The sequence below is a fragment of the Phytophthora infestans genome, genomic scaffold (genome assembly GCF_000142945.1).
Source record: "Phytophthora infestans T30-4 supercont1.3 genomic scaffold, whole genome shotgun sequence".
Classification (NCBI taxonomy): Eukaryota; Oomycota; class Peronosporomycetes; order Peronosporales; family Peronosporaceae; genus Phytophthora; species Phytophthora infestans.
Window position 1 is genome coordinate 3,275,346 of NW_003303756.1, and position 20,005 is coordinate 3,295,350.

The window sequence follows — 20,005 nt, forward strand, 5'->3', positions numbered from 1 at the left end:
ACCATTTTGGTAATGTACAGCGTGTGCAGTACTCATTGTTAGAAACGAACGGCGACTGGCAAAAAGCAACGAGTATTGATCGTGTCAAGCGCGCGATTGAGCACTGGCGTTTCGTGCGGATTGTGATTGCGGACAAGGATATGAGAGAAGTGAAAACTTGCGTCAGAAGTTCCCGGAGGCTCGCGTTTTGCTATGCCTACTTTCACGTGATTAGATGGCTACATGATACGATTCGGATGTCTAGTAAATACGGAGCTTATGAAGCGGGCGTGCTGGTCCAAATGAAACATACGCTCACGGACATGACCTACGCTAGGCCGGAAGCAGATTATGTAGCTCATCGCGACAAGTTTAAGAGTTTGTCGCTTATAGGAGGAGGGCAAGCTTTGTGGACGTATTTCGAGAAGAATTGAGAAACGTACAAGGACATGTGGGTCATGGCGTATCATGTTGATTTGTCTCATTTTCAGAGCCATACAAGCAACCGAGTAGAGAGCCTTTTCGGCAAAGTTAAGCAGCAGATCAAAGGTCATTTCTCCGTAAACACCAGCTTAAAAGTACTGCTATCATTCCAGCGTCAAAAGGAGGAGGAATACCACGCCAAGGTTGAAATGCCAGGAGCGCTACGGGATACTTCATACACGGAGGAGATGAACGCTGTGCTGGGCTTCACTACGCGATGGGTAGCTGCTGCCATCAAGACACAGCATGACATTACTATGTACCCGGTTGTGGGGAGCAGCTACACCATTGTAAACAACGGAGATACGGTAATTTTACAGCGAGGAGAGCACGAATACATGATGAAAAAGGAGACCTGACAGTGTGATTGCGAGGTCGCGCAAACTACGAAGCTTCCGTTCCGACACGCGATGGTTTACAAGAAATCATACGGAAGCCCGTTTGTGGTTCCGAACGTTTCAATTGGTTTCAGGTATGTCCAGGCATTTCCATGTTTTATCTAGGTTTTGTCTATTAATCCTAGTGCTGCCGTTGCCACTCAAACCCTGCAATATGCATGATTTTACACTTTTTACTCAACCAAAATCTGAGCATTTTATTTTAACCGAATCATGTGATTTGCGGAAAACCAAGCATATTGCTTGGTTTTACTACAGCTGGACTACGTTTGCGCGCATTGTTAGATAGTTCTCCGGTGTAGATCAAGCTAATTGAAAGGGTAGTGCCAGTTGGGCACCCTCGACTAAACCGTAAGAAAGCGCAAGCTAAAGCTAAGTCTGACCTGAAATAATACAACCAGGGCATAAAGCTGCGAGACTTGCTACGCGAACGAGATGTGTGTGAAGTGGCTGCTTCTCTGAAGGAGATTCAGTCAGGCCTGCGTGAAGTCGGGTCGTTCCTCGCGACCGTTCAGCTTCTCGGAAAATCCGCTAAGAAACCACTTTCGTGAGCCGTGGACCCAAATTATGTGCATGACAATGTGCGCTATAGGTTTCCTGAGCCGACGTTCGATCGTGCACTTGAACAGCTACGTGAAACATGATGTGGAGAGAAGGCAGAAATTTAAATTGATAGTAACGGAGAAAGTGACGACTCGGACGATTACGTGGTGGCAATTGAAACAATAGGCACGTACACTAGAGATCCGTTGGGTGGTTGTGAAATTTGCAGGCCGCGTGTCGTCGTGGTGTTGCACTGTGCACCTGGCTAAACAATGATGCGAAATAAATTGCTGATGAAAGGCCTCCAGTGGTCATTGTATTTGATGAAACTCTAAATACCTGGCCATTCAAAACTTTACCAGTTTTTGGATTTGACTTGGCGATGTCGGACCCCTATCGCATCAGAGGTTCGATGTGGCTAAATGACGACGTCATTCGCGCCTTTGCAGTTTTTCTACAGCGCTACAAGAACAATGCGACCGTGATGATGCCTTCGCTGAAAAAAAAGAAAGACGCCCGCTATTGTGGAGGCGATTCTTCCTGAGATGCTACTTTTAGAAATTTGTATGTGTATCGCCGTTTGCAAGTCTGTATTGGTGCCTGTCAACTTTGAAGGAGTTCACTGGGGTTGTTTGGTGATCGACGGATGATCAAAGCCGATGATGCTGTGCGACAGTATGAACATCACCAAAAACGTGAAGCGCCTAAAAGCCATTACGAGTGAGATTGAATCGGCATTGCTGGAGACGTACCAGATAAAGCGCGTTAAGCAGCCTGTCCAAGGAGATAGTGATAGCTGTGGTGTTCTTGTGTGCCTTTACATGTGGAAGTGCGTGTCCAGCGAGGCCCCCTGTGATGTTTCTCCCCCTGGTATTACGAAACTACGATGTGCAATGCTACACGAAATCATAAAGATCATGCGTCGTATGTAGTTGCAGCAAGGACTGTCAGCTTGTAACGGGGTACGTGGCCCTAAGTGTACCCTGGTTACATGAAGCGTGACACTTCACACTTCAGGAGTATGACACGTCATACTTCGGGATATTTGGTACAAAGTACCAAGGTCGTTCGAAGCCAACCATTGGTTAGCGACATTGCATTCTATTGGTGACTTATAGTTTGTGTTAAACCCAAGCTTTATCCACCTATAAATATACTCAGTTTACATTCTACCTTAACTAGGTCACTTCGCTCTCTTTTAACTTTAGAGGGGACCTGTGAACTGCCGTTCACTGAGAGTTTGTATACTCTCGGAAGATAACTTCCTCTAGCGCAAGGTGCTGTGTGACCCCGTAACACTTGGTAGCACTCGTAGTCAATCCACGCCACCGCGGGTAGACTACCTGAACCTCTCCGAAGCTCGTTGCCATGGATAGGAACGACTTCTCCCAAATGAACGACTCTCAGTTCGAGTCGGTTCGGAAGATGGCAGGCATCTTCGGGATGGAGGCCCTGCAGAGCCTGTTGGTGTCAACATCGGCTGAGCAGCTCGAGCGCGTCAATGCGTTGGACGCGTACTAGCAGGGCCTCATCGCGCATGTGTGGGAGAACCTGCAGGCTCCGGCGGCGGAAGCAAATCCGCCTCACCCGAAGCCAATACGGCTGAAGGGTAAGCCGTATGAAGGGAAGGAAGGCGAGAACCTTCACTTCTGGGTCCGAGAAATAGAGCTCGCGATGGACGCAGCTCTGATCTCGACCGAGCAGCTTCGTGTTGCTTTTGCACTCTCCAACCTTAGCGGCCGTGCTATGAGTTGGGTGTACACACGGGAAGCAACATCCCCTGGATGTCTCACATCCTGGGCTCAGCTGTGTGAGCAGCTCCGAGCCGCGTTCCTCCCGGCGAACTACGAGTACCGCCAGCGTTCGCGCTTCCTCTCGTGTAAACAAGGGAGGTGCGAATTGCACGAGTACGTGCAATAGATACGGGAGCTCACGGCGTCCCTAGTGGGAAACCCACTCAGCGAACACATCAAGATGACTGTGTTCATGGACGGCCTTCGAGTCGGCCCCGCACGCACTCAGCTGTTCCGGGTGCAGTCAAGCACCCTTGAAGAGGCGATTCAAGTGGCTCTTCAAGAAGAGTACAGCCATCGCCAGGCGCGTACGCCGGCCTCAGCATGGCCTGGGAGTTCCTTGTCGGCTCCCGGTCGAACAAGCCCCAACGGACCAGTTCCCATGGAACTCAGGTCCGCCGAACAGCGTGACATCCGCTGCTTCGGCTGCGGGAAGATGGGCCACTTCAAGCGTGACTGTCCCGCGGAAAGACACCGCAGACGGTCCTTCCCCAAGCCCGTCCTCAAGGGTCGCTGGCAGAAGCCAGGATCCCGGGGACAGGGGAACGCCGGGAACCAGTAGGAACGGGGCGTCCTACTGGGGAAGAACTAAGTCTTCGTGATGGGTGCGCGGGTGGCGCGTATCACGGGGTCATAGCCCCTGAGAGTCTTCGCACTCTCGAATCGGCGAAGAGCAGCGGCGGGTTGCTCGTAGTACACGGATATGTACGGGGATACGATCATCCCTTTAGAATCTTGATCGATTCTGGGGCGTCGAAGAATTTCGCACGCCGCCAGACGGTTGCTCGCAACAGCAACAAGTTGTTCGATGCTTTGAGAGAAAGCAAGGGCAACGGGACGGTGTCAGCGCGACTGGCCGACGGGAAGGTCGTCACTGTTCCCAACGTCCAAGTGGATCTGGCCGTCAAGTTTGAAGACTTTGACAGCCTCGAACAGTTCACTGTTCTCGATATGGATCCATATGATATGATCCTGGGTATGCCCTGGCTTGAGGAGCACGAGCCCTGGATCGACTGGCGAGACAAAGCAATCGGTGCCAGCCGCCCTGCGCAGTCCGACAGAGCATAGGTGAGTCATGGTCCCACCTCTGTCAGGACCCGGGGCGCCCGCAAGGGCTGCCAGGGTACCAAAGCATCCGGCACATGCTTGGGAGTCGTCGACGTGTATGACGACTCCGAGGATGTTTAGATGTGGCAGCGCCCAGAAGAGCCGCTGGCCAAGTGGGTAATATAGGTCCACAGGCGGGTAACTTAGTTCCGCAGACGGCTGCAGCTGTCACGAACACTGAGAGCAGCGTGTTCAGAGTGGGTAACAGAGCTCCACTCACGGTCGCCCAGACCTTAACTGAAGAGGAAGACGTCAGATACGCTTCCTGTTTGGGTAACACAGTGCCAGACGCGGTCGCCCAGACCTTAACTGAAGAGAAAGGCGTCGAACACGCTTCCTGTGTGGGTACCACAGCACCACACGAGGCCACGAGTGCCTCGGATGTCGTAGCGACGACATCCCTGGACGTGGACAGCAAAGCTCCACGTCACGGTCGCCGTCGTCAACGACGCCGCCGCCGCCTTAAGTCGGATCCGAACTTCGTTCCGATCGACGTCGCTACAAGCGACTCGGAGTCCAGGGCCCGGGCTCCTCCGACAAGGCCGGTGGAAGAGTGTTATCACATCTTCGATGGCGAGACCGGTTTACCCGTCAAGGCATCTGGTGTCCACTTGGAACCGTTGCCAGAGGTTGCAGAGATACTGAACCTCGAGGAAATGACGGCTGAGTCTTTCCTGGCCAACCTTAAGGCTGGAGAGATTGCTGAGATGGTGCTCATGAGACCTGAGACCACTCGTGAGGCGCTGAACGCCTCCTCTGTCTTGGATGAGAACGTCCTGGAAGACCTAAACAAGCAGCGTCAGACGCGCTTGGGTTCTGAGATCCTTAAGAACCCCAAGGATCCGGTGTATCCTTGGTGACGGAGTATGCGGACGTGGTGAACAAACACCCACCGACCCAACTCCCACCGGATCGAGGCGTACGGCACGAGATTGATCTCGTGCCCGGCACAAAGTATTGTGTCACGAGGCAATGGCCTCTCCGCGCGAACAGTGCGAGGTCATTGATGCCTTCTTCGCCGCGAAAGCGAAGGCAGGCATGGTGCGGGAGTCAAAATCCCCGCACTCGACGCCGACTTTCTGCGTTCGGAAGCCGAACGGAAAGTGGCGTCTGGTTCAGGCTTATAACAAGCTGAGCAACGCAACGGTGCCGGCCCAAACACCAACCCCACGAAAGGATGTGTTGTTGAACAACATGGCCGGGAGCGAACCGTAGAGTGCGCTGTATTTGGTAGACGGATACTACCAAATCCTGATGCGAGAGAGCGACATCCCCCTTACCGCGGTAAGCACTCCAAACGGCATGCTTTGGGAGTGGCTCGCCATGCCGCAGGGCTTGTCTAACGCCCCGGCGACGTTCAATCGCCTGGTGACGCAATTGTTCCGCCCTTTGCGTACCTTCGTACAGACGTACTTCGACGACATATTCGTCCATAGCCGTGTCGAGGGAGGCAAGACGGCCATGGAGGTGCATCTAGGACACCTCCGTCGAGTGTTGGACGTGATGCGAGTGAACAAGCTCTACACCAACATCGACAAGTGCGTTTTCGCGTCACCAGAGATTAAAGTTCTCGGTTGCTTCGTAAGCAACGTGGCCGTTCGAGCTGACCCAGACAAGGTCATGGCCATAGCAGGATGGCCGACGCCCCGATCCCAGAAGGATCTTCGAAAGTGGTTGGGTTTGGCCAACTACCTTCACAAGTTCAGCGCAGGGTACGCGGGCTTCGCTAAGCCCTTGTCGAGCCTCCTTCAGATAGACGTCGACTGGCGCTGGGAGCAAGAGCACCAGGATGCTTTTGACAGCATCAAGGTCAGTCTCTAAGAGGCCCCTGTCCTGGCCCTGCCGGACGAGACGAAGCCGGCTAGCGTCGTCTGCGATGCCTCCGATTACGCCATCGGGTGTGCACTGCTGCAGGCCGACACGGCTGGACACGAACGAGGCATCTCGTTCCAGTCCAGGCAGCTCAAAGCCGCCGAGCGGAGCTACCCTGTCCACGACAAGGAGCTCCTGGCAATGAACTATGCCCTTGTGAAGTTTCGTGTTCACCTTCTGGGCTCTAGGCTCTTCGTGATCTACACAGACCAAGCATCCTTGAGGACGGCGACCAACTCGCCTCACCTCTCCCAAAAGATGGCGAGGTGGCTGTCCTTCTTCGCGGAATACAACTTCCGCGTCGAATACAAGCCGGGCAAGCTCAACGTGCTTGCGGACGCCCTCTCTCGGCGTCCTGACTATGAGTTGGTCCACATCACGCGGGTGACAACGGATCTATATGATCGGATACGCACGGCGTATCAGGACGATGAGGCTGTCGCGCCTATCGTCAAGTTCTTTATGACTGGAACGAGCGCGAAGTCCGACTGGCTCTCGTCGCGACAGCGCTCACGGATCCACCGATATGAGTTGAAGGATGGCCTCCCCTATTACCGGGTGGAGCCCAGTGATCCTCCACGGGTGGTCGTACCCAACGACGAGGATCTGAAGTTCGATATCCTCGCGGAGGCGCACGACGCGCCCTCCAGCGGCCACTTGGGCCGCGAGAAGACCTTTCTGTCGGTCTCTCAGTCCTTCGGGTGGACCCACATGTACAAGTGGGTCGCCCGGTACGTTAAGACATGCGAAACATGTCAGCGGGTCAAAGCCGCAGGGCACTCTTCGGCCCCACTCCAGAGCCTGCCCGTACCGGCTGACTGTTGGAAGTCGATGAGTCTTGACTTCATCTTTGGGCTTCTCGCCGACGGACATGGCAACACCGGAATGTTGGTGCTCGTGTGTCGGCTAAGCAAGATGGTACATCTTGCTCCGGTTCCCGTCACTGTTACGGGCGAACAAACCGCAATGTTGTTCGTTGATGGCGTGTTCCGCTATCACGGTCTCCCGGAGATGATTGTCTCGGATCGAGACCCGCGGTTCACGGCTGCGTTTTGGAAAACGCTGTTCCCTTTGCTGGAAACTCGTCTGCAGATGCCCACTGCGGACCATCCGCAGACAGACGGCCAGACAGAGCGCGTCAATCGAGTTCTCGAGGACACTCTGCGCAGTGTGTGCGCGGCAGCACCACGTACGTGGTCGACGCAGCTTCCAGTTGTTGAGTTTGCGCTCAACAACACGGTGCACGCGCTCACAGGGTTCACGACGTTCTACGTGAACGGCTTCCGTCACCCCAGAGTGCCTCTCACTCTTCGAGGAGACACTGACTCCTCTATTCTAAGTGGGGGAGAGGCTCGGAAACCCCTTTTCTTCCAGGTCTCGGATGTTATACCAGTTTCGCTGCGGAAACAAGTGGAATCCTTTATGGATACCAAGCTGAGCGTTGTCAGCAGGGTCCGCGATGCCATGGCAGCGGCCCAAGATAAACAAAAGGAGTACTCCGACAAACATGGAAGAGGAAACTTAAGTATATTTAAGGTGGGGGACTTAGTGTTGCTAGACACGAGGAACCTACCTCTTGACACTGTCAGCTCTGTCGGAAGCAACAAGCTGAAGCACCGCTTCATCGGACCATTTGCAGTCCTGGCCAGACATGGTGCGTCGTACACCATCGACCTGCCAAAGTCAAATGACGACGCACCCGACGTTCTATGTTGGACGTCTTAAGCGGTACTTTGATCCGCAGGGGGTTGCTGACTCGCAGGCCCACCTTGACCCAGCTCCTCGAAGCGAGGGCCGGTCACAGACGTCGACAAGGGCGTCGGAGCAGGCACCCAAGCCTCGGTCGGAGCGGCAAGGCTACGGTCAAGACCGTACGCCGGAGGGGCTCCGTACGAGCGGACCCCGGCGCCATACGCCGAGTACGCTGAGTACGCCGGGTACGCACCATACGCGTACGTCTGAGAGTGTGCCGCAGGCGGCTCCGGACGTGGCAGCAGAGCCTCAATCCGTCGGATCATGCGAAAGGCCTCGTCTAGATCGGACGAAGAGGCCCGGCGATCCACCCGCAGGTGCAGGCTCGCGACCTCTCGCTCCAACAGGTCCAGGCGGCCCGCAAGACGAGCGAGCTCGCCCTGATTCCCGGCCTGGGCGGCAGCATCACCGCCAGTCCCAAGGCCAAGTGCAATCTCAAGCACGAGGACACGTTGACGGAGGCGGTCAACCTCAGGGCCCTCTGTCGGACCCGCAGTCGGAGCACTCGGACGAGAGTGGCGTTCGGGAGGCGCCGAGTACTCGTACTCGTACGAGGGCACCTCTGCCCCTGCTTGACCGGAATGGAGAAGTCCACTTCCACGAGGAGCGGATCCTTCAGGAGCAACGGCGTCGCGGTAAGCGACAGCTCCTCGTGAAGTGGAGGGGTTATGCCCACTCCGAGAAAGTTTAACTACTATTTTATTTTTAGGTGGATGGTTAGCATCGGCTCGTGGAAGCCGATTGAACGGCTCCTGATTGACTGCCCGAAGGCTGTCGCAATCTGGGAACAGAAGCGGTGGCAGCTTCATAAGTAGTCCGGGGCTTCTTGCCCGAACGGGGTACGGACGATGAATACATTCCGTACCCGCGCTCATCGTGAGCGCTGGAAGCCGCGCGCTTCAGGATGTCCCTTGGCAGCATGCGCTTGCTGACCAAGTGGGCAAACCGAACACGAAGATCACGCTGGTCCAGGATGCGGGACATCAGCTGATCTTCATGGAGTTCCCGTAACTCCGTGGGTGAGTACTTAAGAGACACCACCAATGCCCAGAGCATGTCCTCACAAGAACTCCACGTGGGACAGTTCTCGGGCATAACCCAAGGGTATCCCCAAAGAGGATATAGACCACCCCGGGTCTCGGGCTTCTTACGACAAGTCGTGACGTCCTTAAGAGGGATGCGGTGCGGCGCGAGAAGTACACACCGAGCAGCCTACAAGTTGTCAACAAACAATTGTTCTTTCTGAACAAGGGTACGTTCGTAGATGCCCCTAGAAGTGTGGCCGCCCACAAGGCCACGAGGAGCGACGAAAAGCTCTAAGAAGAGGTCAGCCCCAGAGCTCTCCTCGGGAGGCCAATACCCTCTTGAGTTGATGGCAGCTCCCTGGCTAACGGGTGCCACCACCGAACCCCCACGCACACGCTGGGCAGCTTGGAAATCCTCCTGCTGCTGGTCGAGATCATTCGTGACCTCCCGGGGCTCAGAAATAGCACCCTCCTCCTCCTCTTCTTCCTCTTTCTCCTCCTCTTCATCCGAGGAGTCGAAGATACTCTGGTAGGAGTGTTGAGTCTCCTTCTCCTCGCGGAGTGGAGAGTTAGAGGCTGTACGCTTCTTTGAAGAATTGGCGCCTTCGGCTTTAGAGGCCTTAGCACGCGCAAGACCCTCGGCAAGCGAGAGACGTTTGCGAGGATTCTCTTCATCATCGCCACCGGCTTTGGGAGTGCCCTTAGCCTTGACGGCCGGACTCTCTGAGCGCACAGACGTCCTGGGACTGTGATCACCTTGATCACTAGCGAGCGACTGCACGCTGTCATCCTTGTGCTCGCTGGGCACTGGGCTGTTCCCTCCCACAGAGCCCGCAGGAGCATCGTGCGTGCTCTCGGACTCGGCTTCGTCCTCACTGCCAGAGCTGAACTCACGTTCTACGAACCGAGGGCTCGGACGATTGTCTGGAGAGGCCGAGGGCGATGGGCTGCGGCGCTTGCTTGCCCGCTTGACCAGAGCCGCGTCACCAGAGGAATCGATCGCCTCGGAGGCCACCTGAGTAGCCTCCTTGAGTGCCGAGCCTTTGCCGTGAGGCTTAGTGCTCTTGGCTTGCGCCTTACCGGCCGCAGCCTTGGAGCGTGTCTTAGCACCGTGCTTTGCTGTGCCACGAGGCATGGTGACGGTTGAAGTGAAGACCTAGACGAAGAGCGAACATATTGCTGCTCGAGGCTCTAACTGTGAAGTGAGCCTCCGCCGCGCTCGCGCGGCCAAGTCGATGGTTTTCGACTTTGAGAATGAGAGTTTGTGACGAGCACCTCTTCATTCTGATTGGTCGGTAAACCGGACCTAAGTGGGGGAGGATGTAACGGGGTACGTAGCCCTAAGTGTACCCTGGTTACATGAAGTGTGACACTTCACACTTCAGGAGTATGACACGTCATACTTCGGGATATTTGGTACAAAGTACCAAGGTCATTCAAAGCCAAACATTGGTTAACGACATTGCATTTCTATAGGTGACTTATAGTTTGTATTAAACCCGAGCTGTATCTACCTATATATACTCAGTTTACATTCTACCTTAATTAGGTCACTTCGCTCTCTTTTAACTTAGAAGGGGACCTGTGAGCTGCCGTTCACTGAGAGTTTGTATACTCTCGGAAGATAACTTCCTCTAGCGCAAGGTGCTGTGTGACCCCGTCACACAGCTAAAGACAAATACATGGTACAATACCTGCCTGCTAAGAAGACGATACCTGCTCAACCTCTTTGGGGCCCTCCTGCTTGCCAAGCCGACACACAAAGTTCTGAATCACTTTGACTTTTGCTTAAGTTGCGCACACACGACTATTCCAGGTATCCAGGTTTTCTACATGTATACCTGCGTAATATTTGGACGGAAATATTTCTTATAAACTACCGGTCGGTGCAGAAAAGATGTGAAACCTGGAGATACCGGTAGTAGCATCTAAGTAAACCTAATCACTGAAAAGAAACCGGTATCTGCGACACCTGGACAAGAAGAGGATGAGCGTCTTGTCCAGGTGTCGCAGATACCCGAACCATCGTTGGAGTGGTGGCGCGTGGGTGCGTTCTGGCAGCTGCTGCACCAATGTATTCGTTTCATGTAGCTAACACCACAACTTGTGGTCCACAAGTACCTAAAGCAATGTCGTGGCGTCGCGTGCCGCTCATGTCTTCAGTGAGCCACTTCGCTTCCCCCCACGTTAACTTAGTTTGCAGATTGACGTAGGACGAATCTAGTCTCAATTGCTACCATGAAGCTTCTCCAGGTCATTACATTCGTGTCCGCAGCAGTGTCGTTGTCGACGAGCGCTTACGGCCACTCATCAAACGCTTTAGCCGGTGAAACTGCTGCGTCCGTCGTTGAGTCAAGCACGGACCCAACTGCCGACCAGAGGAGCCGCAGAACCAGTATTCGTGCGGACATCAACACTTATCCGTACGGCGCAAAGAAGTCTGACGTAGCTGTGGACGATGGTGACGCCCCTCGTCGTTTTCGTCGACGCCTGACGCTCAAGGAGGAAGAAGAGATTGAAGAGGACTTGGAGAAGGTTGAAAAGAAGAAGAAGGCTGCCAAGAAGCGGGTTGACGAAGCCACTGAAGAGATCGAAGAGGGACTGGAAAACAGCAACGACGATGAGGTTGACGACGGTCTCAAAGAGAAGCGCGAGGCCGAAAAGGATGTAGAGGATGCCGAAGTTGAAGAAAAGGTGGACGAGGACCTCGAAGAGATTCAAGTGGAAGAGGAGGTGGAAAAAATGGAAGAAGACGAAGAAAAAGCTTCGAGCAAGAAGTCCAAAAAGGCCAAGACGGACGACGAGGATACGGACGACGACACCGAAGACGATGACGACGACCAAGAGGCTCAAACGACCAAGAAATCCTCCAAAAAGACCAAATCCGACGAGGAGACGGATGAGGATGACAATGGCGATGGCGATGACGAAGAAGCCCCTGCTAAAAAGTCTAAGAAGTCCTCAACTAAGTCCAAGACAGATGAGGATGAGGACGAGGAAGATGAAGCTCAACGCCGACGTCTGACGGAGAGCGACGAAAAGGAGCTGGAGGAAGATATGAAACAAGTTAAGAAAAAAGAGAAGGCCGCAAAGAAGAAGATGGAAGAGGCCACGGAAGAGATCGAGGAGGGGCTGGAGAACAGCAACGACGACGAGGTTGACGAAGGCCTCGAGGAAAAGCTGGAGGCCGAGAAGGAGGAAGAAGAGGCCGAAGTGGAAGAAAAAATGGACGAGGATCTTGAAAAGATTCAGAAAAAGGAGGCGGCGGAGAAGCAGAAAAGCGCTGACGACGAAGAAGAAGACGAGGAGGAGGACGAAGACGAAGACGAAACTCCGGCCAAGAAAAAATCGTCCAAGTCGGCAACAAAGTCGAAATCTGTCGATGACGACGAAGAGCGGGACGACGATAAGACGTTCAAGAAGTCTTCCAAGAAGTCCAAGGCTGACGAAGAGGCCGAGGAAGAGGCTGAAGAGGAGCTGGAGGAGGAGCTGGAAGAAATCGAGGAAGAAATCGAGGAAGAAGAAGAGGCCGAGAAAGCCAAGAAAGCCAAGAAATCGACGCACAAATCCAAGACTGACGAGGAAGAAGAGGAGGATGACAAGACCCGCCGTCGTCATCTCCGAGGTCTGTCGACTATTAATGAACAGGAGGTTGAGACCGACATGGACAAGGCTAAGAAAGCTGAAAAGGAGGCGAAGGCCAAGGAGGCCGAAGCTGACGAGGATATCCAAGAGGGACTGGAGAATAGCAACGATGATGAAGTGGACGAGGCCATGGCAACAAAACTTGCCGCCGAAAAAGAGGAGAAAGAGGCTAAAGAGGAAGAGGAGGCGGATGAGGATCTTGAAGAAGCGGAGCTGGAAAAAGAGAAGCAAATGGGAGATGCTGAAGACGGTGAGGAAGAAACTGAGGAGGAGGAGGACACTCCCGCTAAAACAACGCCGAAGCCAGCCAAGTCGTCAACCAAGTCGAAGTCTGCCGAGTCTGCCAAGGAGTGGGAACAGGGCGAAGACGATGACACTCCGAGCAAGGCGCCCAAAAAGTCCACTAAACCTGCTAAAAAGTCCAACGCTGAAGACGAAGATGCGGAGGAGGCTCAGAAGGAAGATGAAGAGAAACAAGAAGCTGAAAAGTCCAAGCAGGTGGCGGCTTCAAAGAAGAATAAGGCTAAGGCTGAAGACGAAGAGACCGAGGATGGAGACGACGACGAAGAACAACAGGCTCCAGCTAAGAAGTCCAGTGCCGGGAGGTCCTCGAAAAAGTCCGAGGCTGAGCAAAGCGAGGACGATGACGAGGATGAAGCCGATGAAGAAGAAGAAGAGCAGGCTCCAGTCAAGAAAACCAGTAAGACCTCAAAGAAATCCAAGGCTGAAGACGAGGAGCAGGATGAGAACGAGAAGTAATAGCCGCGACCGAATTGTTTTTCAATGTGAAGAGACTACTATACATACATGTACTACATGATTTTGCGCTGTTGGTGCGTATGAATCCATTGCGCGATTCTACAATTTCTTAAAGCTTCAACACTTTGTACCTAAAGTACCGCACAAACGTTGCTCGCATTCCCATCTTGGCACTGATCCTGCTGTAGCTCCGGATGGTGGTGCTTAAGTGCATTTTGGCTGAAATTTTACGTTTGCATATGCTCTATTATGCTATCACCACAAAACGCAATTCAGAAACAAAGCGAAGATAACAGACAGCAATGTGTAGCGTCGAACTCCCACTCAAGAGACCACTTTAACTATTCCCGGCCCTGATTGTTCGCCGCTCGACGCAGGGCGAATCCCTTTTTACCCGTTGCGATGAAGCTCCTGCAGGCTTCGTCACTCATATCCGCCGCGCTGGCGCTATCGACGCGCGTCTACGGCTACTCGTTCAATGACTTTGCAAAAAAAACTAATGCGCCGGTCGTGGAGGTAAGCACTGGCCTAACAGCTGACCAAGAGAGTCGTATTATCGGCGGTGCAGACGCGGATATTGACAATTATCCGTACGTCGCGAGCGTGCGTATCGACGGCGTGACGGTATGTGCAGCCACGCTCATTGCCCCGCAGTACCTCCTGACGACGGCACACTGCGTCAAGACGGACGAGATTGCAATGACTGCTTCCTTCGATACGGAGTACAGCTTTGGCAATGATGGCGAACAGGTGAAGATCGTCAAGGGATATAAGCACCCATTGTACAATAAGAAGAAGAAACTGTACGACGTGGGGTTGCTTAAACTAGAGAAGCCTAGGAAGGAAAAGCTCGCGGCTCTGCCTGCCGCTGACGGTTCGGATGAGAAGGTCGGTGCGAGAGCCACCGTTCTCGGCTGGGGTCAAACGAAGGCAGCTTCTAGCAGCTTTAAGCTTCAGCAGGCCAACATTCCTATTATCTCGAATAAGGAGTGCAGCAAGTTCAAGTCATACAAGAACGAGCTCACGGAAGGTATGCTCTGCGCAGGCAATGGAAAAGGCAAGGGCTCGTGCAGAGGCGACTCCGGTGGTCCTCTTATTGCCAACGACGTCCTTGTGGGGTTCGTGAGCTGGGCTGGTGGCAAGTGTGGCAAGGAGCCTGGCGTGTACACCCGCGTGTCGTACGTGCTGGACTACATTAACGACATTCTGGAAGGTGGCGATGGCAAAAAGTTTGGCTCAACCAGAGTGTCCGCGGGATCGCCAAACAACGCTGCCAGCAAGTCAGCGAAATCTACAGCATCGAAGACTATTGCGCCGAAGGCTACAATCGAGCCTTCCACGGGCTCGTCAACCACCCAACAGACTGATGGTCTGACATTTGAGTTTGACGGATCCACAGCAACACAACAGGGCGGTGCGACCACCAAGCAGTAGTCGTCATCGTCGACAATAACATAATTGAGGTTTGTCTTTGGGTGCACCTCCTTCAATGTACATACGCATAGCTGCAGCCACGATGTGGAGGATGTTCAATCCACTACGTTGCAGCTAGCCACAGCATTTTGATTCTCACACAGTATTACTACGCGTAGAAGTTAACTGTAAGTAGTAAGAAAATCTAGTGTATCCAAGCTACGTACTTGTAGTAGTACATGTTTGCACAAGGTTTCAATAGAGAAATAGTACTAGAAGTACTTCGAGGTAGTACGTAGTAGTTCATTAAAACCAAACAAATACTTCACAGTGCAGTTTGCGCATCAACATGGCAATTCAAAATCGTTTACAGTACTTTGGTTCCTCACATGCAACACACATTCTGGCCGTGGCAATCACTACTCGTCGGTCTCGTCTTCAGTCTTGGATTTCTTTTTGGCTTTCTTTGCTTTCTTGGCTTTCTCGGCCTCTTCTTCTTCCTCGATTTCTTCCTCGATTTCTTCCAGCTCCTCTTCAGCCTCTTCCTCGGCCTCTTCGTCAGCCTTGGACTTCTTGGAAGACTTCTTGGACGTCTTATCGTCGTCCCGCTCTTCGTCGTCATCGACAGATTTCGACTTTGTTGCCGACTTGGACGATTTTTTCTTGGCCGGAGTTTCGTCTTCGTCCCCCTCCTCGTCTTCTTCGTCGTCCTCAGCGCTTTTCTGTTTCTCCGCCGCCTCCTTTTTCTGAATCTTTTCAAGATCCTCGTCCATTTTTTCTTCCACTTCGGCCTCTTCTTCCTCCTTCTCGGCCTCCAGCTTTTCCTCGAGGCCTTCGTCAACCTCGTCGTCGTTGCTGTTCTCCAGCCCCTCCTCGATCTCTTCCGTGGCCTCTTCCATCTTCTTCTTTGCGGCCTTCTCTTTTTTCTTTACTTGTTTCATATCTTCCTCCAGCTCCTTTTCGTCGCTCTCCGTCAGACGTCGGCGCTCACGACGGACCTTGCAGCCAGACGTAGATGGAGTCAGCTGGGACGTCGAGCCCGTCGCCGAAGTCGACACATCCACATCAGTACTGGGAGTAGATGCAGGAGTCACCGCAGGAGTTACGGCAGGAGTATCCACCGACGTGTCGCTGGAGCTCTCAGTGGTTGATGGCGAACCAGAGCTAGAGCTAGAAGACAGCAATAAATCATCAGTCAAAGAAGACCCAGCGAAAGTACCACCGTCGGGGCCGGTGACGGCAGCTGGGGTCGCTGCAGGGGCTTCCGTCGTCTCTGATTGTGTCACAGACGATTCACTGGAGCTCTCCGTCGTTGGTGACCCGGAACTCGACGTGCCACCTGCGTTTGATCCAGAGGTAGCAGCTGGTGGTCGCCGCAGGAGCTTCCGTCGTCTCCGAATTGTGTCACGGATGAATCACTGGAGCTCTCCGTCGTCGACGATCCTGAGCTAGTAGTCGAAGTTCCTGCGGTAGAGCTTTCAGTAGTGGAGGACCCCACCGCTGGGCGCAGTTGGGGTTGAGCTCGAACTAGACGCAAGTGAGGAGCTTGCACCTGATGTCTCGGGTGATCCAGCACCCGACGATTGTGTAGCCGACGAGCCAGTAGTAGATGACGCAAGCGACGTCTCCTGCGTAGGCGATCCAGACGACGCCGTGCTGTCGGTGAAGTTGCTACCCGTACCTCCGTTCAAAATGTCGTTAATGTAATCCATGACGAACGTTAGACGAGTGTACACACCAGCGTGGACACCGCATTTGCCTCCCCAACTGACGAAACCAATCAGAGTGTCATCACTTGTAACCAGCGGCCCGCCTGAGTCTCCGTTGCAAGAGTCTTTACCACCGCCATTTCCAGCGCACATCATTCCTTCCGTGATGCGGTTGTTGTACTGCTTGTTGCACTCCGCATTAGAGATAACAGCCACGTTCACCTCCTGAAGCGTGTGACTCTCTGATCCGTCCTCAGTCATTCCCCATCCTAAAACAGTAGCCTCTGTGCCGACCGGATTGTCGGAGCCGTCAGCGGCACATACCGTCGCTGTCTTCTGCTTGGAAGGCTTCTCAAGCTTCAAGAGACCAACATCGTACAAGTGCTTCTTCTGATTGTACATCGGATGCTGGTACCCTTTAATCACCTTAATCGCCTCGCCTGTCTTGGAACCTGCGCCAAACTCCGTGCCAAGGTGGGCAATAATGGTGTCCTCCTCCGTCTTGATACAGTGGCCAGCAGTCAAAATGTACTGAGGGGCAATCAGTGTTCCGCCACAGAATGTATAGTCCAGAAGCTCGAGCCGGAGACTCGCAATGTACGGATAGTTTTCGATATTGGCCTCGGAGCCGCCGTAAATGCGGCTCTCCTGGTTGACGGTGAGCCCCGTGTTCTCAATAGGAGCTTTAGTGGCCTGGTTGTCCGAAAATGTGTAAGCATTTGCTACGGCAAAGAGTGTCGACGCGAGCGCGAGGACCTGAGCAATCTTCATACCGATGAGGCTCGACGAACTCAGTGGGGAAAACTCGAAGTGACAGCATGCAGGAGGTTATGCATGGACGCTCTAACCACCTGCTATGTACATGAAGTCAGCTTTATTGGGAACGGCGTTACCGCAACCATCCAACGACAACACAACAAGAAATAGTGCAACCATATCTCCTAAAGCAACCTCAAAACATATGTTTGTCCTGGTATTTTAATATTTGTTGCACTACGGTAAATTACGAGGCATATGTACATGTACACAACACTACATGCGAGTACACCACACATTTCTCACACTTCGATATACAGGCTTCACGACGATGGATAAAAGATCGCTGTCCAGCGAACTGATACGCGCACGGCGAGAAGAGCTCACGGACACAAAGCGCAAGCTGGAGGAGATCGGGGAGATACTGGAGCAAATACTGAGAGTACAGATGGAGTTAATGGCTCGAATTGAAGAGAACGAGGAAGGCCTATACGCTTTGGATTATGATTTGGACGTTGTGGGTGTGACGGGGTCACACAGCACCTTGCGCTAGAGGAAGTTATCTTCCGAGAGTATACAAACTCTCAGTGAACGGCAGTTCACAGGTCCCCTCTTTAATTAAAGAGAGCGAAGTGACCTAAATAAGGTAGATTGTAAACTGAGTATATTTATAGGTAGGTTAAGTTTGAGGTTAATACAAACTATCAGTTACCTATAGAAATGCAATGTCATTTAACCAATGGTTGGTTTTGAATGACCTTGGTACCTTGTACCAAATATCCCGGAGTATGACATGTCATACTCCTGAAGTGTGAAGTGTCACACTTCATGTAACCAGGGTACACTTAGTGCTACGTACCCCGTTACATCCTCCCCCACTTAGGTTCGGTTTACCGACCAATCAGAATGAAGAGATGTTCGTCACAAACTCTCATTCTCAAAGTCGAAAACCATCGACTCGGCCGCGCGAGCGCGGCGGAGGCTCACTTTACAGTTAGAGCCTCGAGCAGCAACCTGTGCGCTCTTCGTCAAGGTCTCCACTTCGACCGTTAACATGCCTCGTGGCACTGCTAAGAGCGGTGCTAAGACACGCTCCAAGGCTGCAGCCGGTAAGGCGCAGGCCAAGAGCACTAAGCCTCACGGCAAAGGCTCTGCACTTAAGGAGGCTACTCAGGTGGCCTCCGAGGCTATCGGATCCTCGGGTGACGCGGCTGCGGACAAGCGCGCAAGCAGGCGCCGCAGTCCGTCGCCCTCGTCTTCAGACAATCGTCCGAACCCTCGGTTCGTAGAACGTGAGTTCAACTCGGGCAGTGAGGACGATGCCGAGTCCGAGAGCACTCATGATGCTCCTGCGGGCTCTGTGGGAGGGCACAGCCCAGTGCCCAGTGAGCACAAAGAAGACAGCGTGCAGTCGTCCGCTAGTGATCACGGTGATCACAGTCCCAGGACCTCTGTGCGCTCTGAGAGTCCGGCCGTTAAGGCTAAGGGCACTCCCAAAGCCGGTGGCGATGAGGAAGGGAGTCCTCGCAAACGTCTCTCGCTTGCCGAGGGTCTTGCGCGCGCTAAGGCCTCTAAAGCCGAAGGCGCCAAGCCCTCAAAGAAGCGTACCGCCTCTAAGTCTCCACTCCGCGAGGAGAAGGAGACTCGACGCTCCTATCAGAGTCTCTTCGGCTCCTCGGATGAAGAGGAGGAGAAGGAGGAAGAAGAGGAAGAGGAGGGTGCCATTGTTGAGCCCCGGGAGGTCTCGAATGACCTCGATCAGCAGCAGGAGGATTTCCAAGCTGCCCAGCGTGTGCGTGGGGGTTCGGTGGCGGCACCCGTCAGCCAGGGAGCTGCCATCAACTCAAGAGGGTATTGGCCTCCCGAGGAGAGCTCTGGGGCTGACCTCTTCTTAGAGCTTCTCGTCGCTCCTCGTGGCCTTGTGGGCGGCCACACTTCTAGGGGCATCTATGAACGAGCCCTTGTTCAGAAAGAACAGTTGTTCGTCGACAACGTGGAGGCTGCTCGGTGTGTGCTTCTCGCGCCACACCGCATTCCCCTTAAGGACTTCACGACTTGTCGTAAGAAGCCCGAGACCCGGGGTGGTCTCTATCCTGTTTGGGGATACCCCTGGGTTATGCCCGAGAACTGTCCCACATGGAGTTCTTGTGAGGACATGTTCTGGGCGTGGGTGGAGACTCTCAAGTACTCGCCCACGGAGTTATGGGAACTCCATGAAGATCAGCAGCTGTCCCACATCCTGGACCAGCGTGATCTTCGTGTGAGGTTTGCCCACTTGATCAGCAAGCGTATGCTGCCAAGGGACATCCTGAAGCGCGCGGCTTCTAGCGCTCACGATGAGCGCGGGTACGGTATGTATTCATCATCCGTACCCCGTTCGGGCAAGAAGCCCCGGACTACTTATGAAGCTGCCGCCGCTTCTGTTCCCAGATTGCGACAGCCTTCGGGCAGTCAATCAGGAGCCGTTCAATCGGCTCCCACGAGTTCTCGGAGTGGGCATAACCCCTCCACTTCACGAGGAGCTGTCGCTTCCCGCGACACCGTTGCTCCTGGAGGATCCGCTCCACGTGGAAGTGGACTTCTCCATTCCGGTCAAGCAGGGGCGGAGGTGCCCTCGTACGAGTACGAGTACTCGGCGCCTCCCGAGAGCCACTCTCGTTCGAGTGCTCCGACTGCGGGTCCGACACGGGACCCTGAGGTTGACCGCCTCCGTCAACGTCTCCTCGTGCTTGAGATTGCACTTGGCCTTGGGACTGGCGGTAATGCTGCCG

The 20,005-nt window shown here is 53.7% G+C and overlaps 3 protein-coding genes across 3 annotated transcripts; 2 read left to right on the forward strand and 1 right to left on the reverse strand.

Annotated features, from left to right (window-relative positions):
• Positions 1-11,122: 11,122 nt before the first annotated feature.
• Positions 11,123-13,361, forward strand: PITG_02706 (NUK6; the record flags this gene model as incomplete). Its single annotated transcript, XM_002907560.1, has 1 exon — positions 11,123-13,361. One exon carries the CDS (start codon positions 11,191-11,193, stop codon positions 13,354-13,356), a length of 2,166 nt encoding a protein of 721 aa, XP_002907606.1.
• Positions 13,362-13,758: 397 nt separating this feature from the next.
• On the forward strand, positions 13,759-14,790 carry PITG_02707 (serine protease family S01A, putative; the record flags this gene model as incomplete). Its single annotated transcript, XM_002907561.1, has 1 exon — positions 13,759-14,790. The coding sequence occupies one exon, from the start codon at positions 13,759-13,761 to the stop codon at positions 14,788-14,790; it is 1,032 nt and encodes a 343-aa protein (XP_002907607.1).
• Positions 14,791-16,296: 1,506 nt separating this feature from the next.
• Positions 16,297-16,880, reverse strand: PITG_02708 (serine protease, putative; the record flags this gene model as incomplete). The annotated part of the gene is made up of 2 exons (XM_002907562.1): positions 16,297-16,440; positions 16,485-16,880. 2 exons carry the CDS (start codon positions 16,878-16,880, stop codon positions 16,297-16,299), a joined length of 540 nt encoding a protein of 179 aa, XP_002907608.1.
• Positions 16,881-20,005: the final 3,125 nt, after the last annotated feature.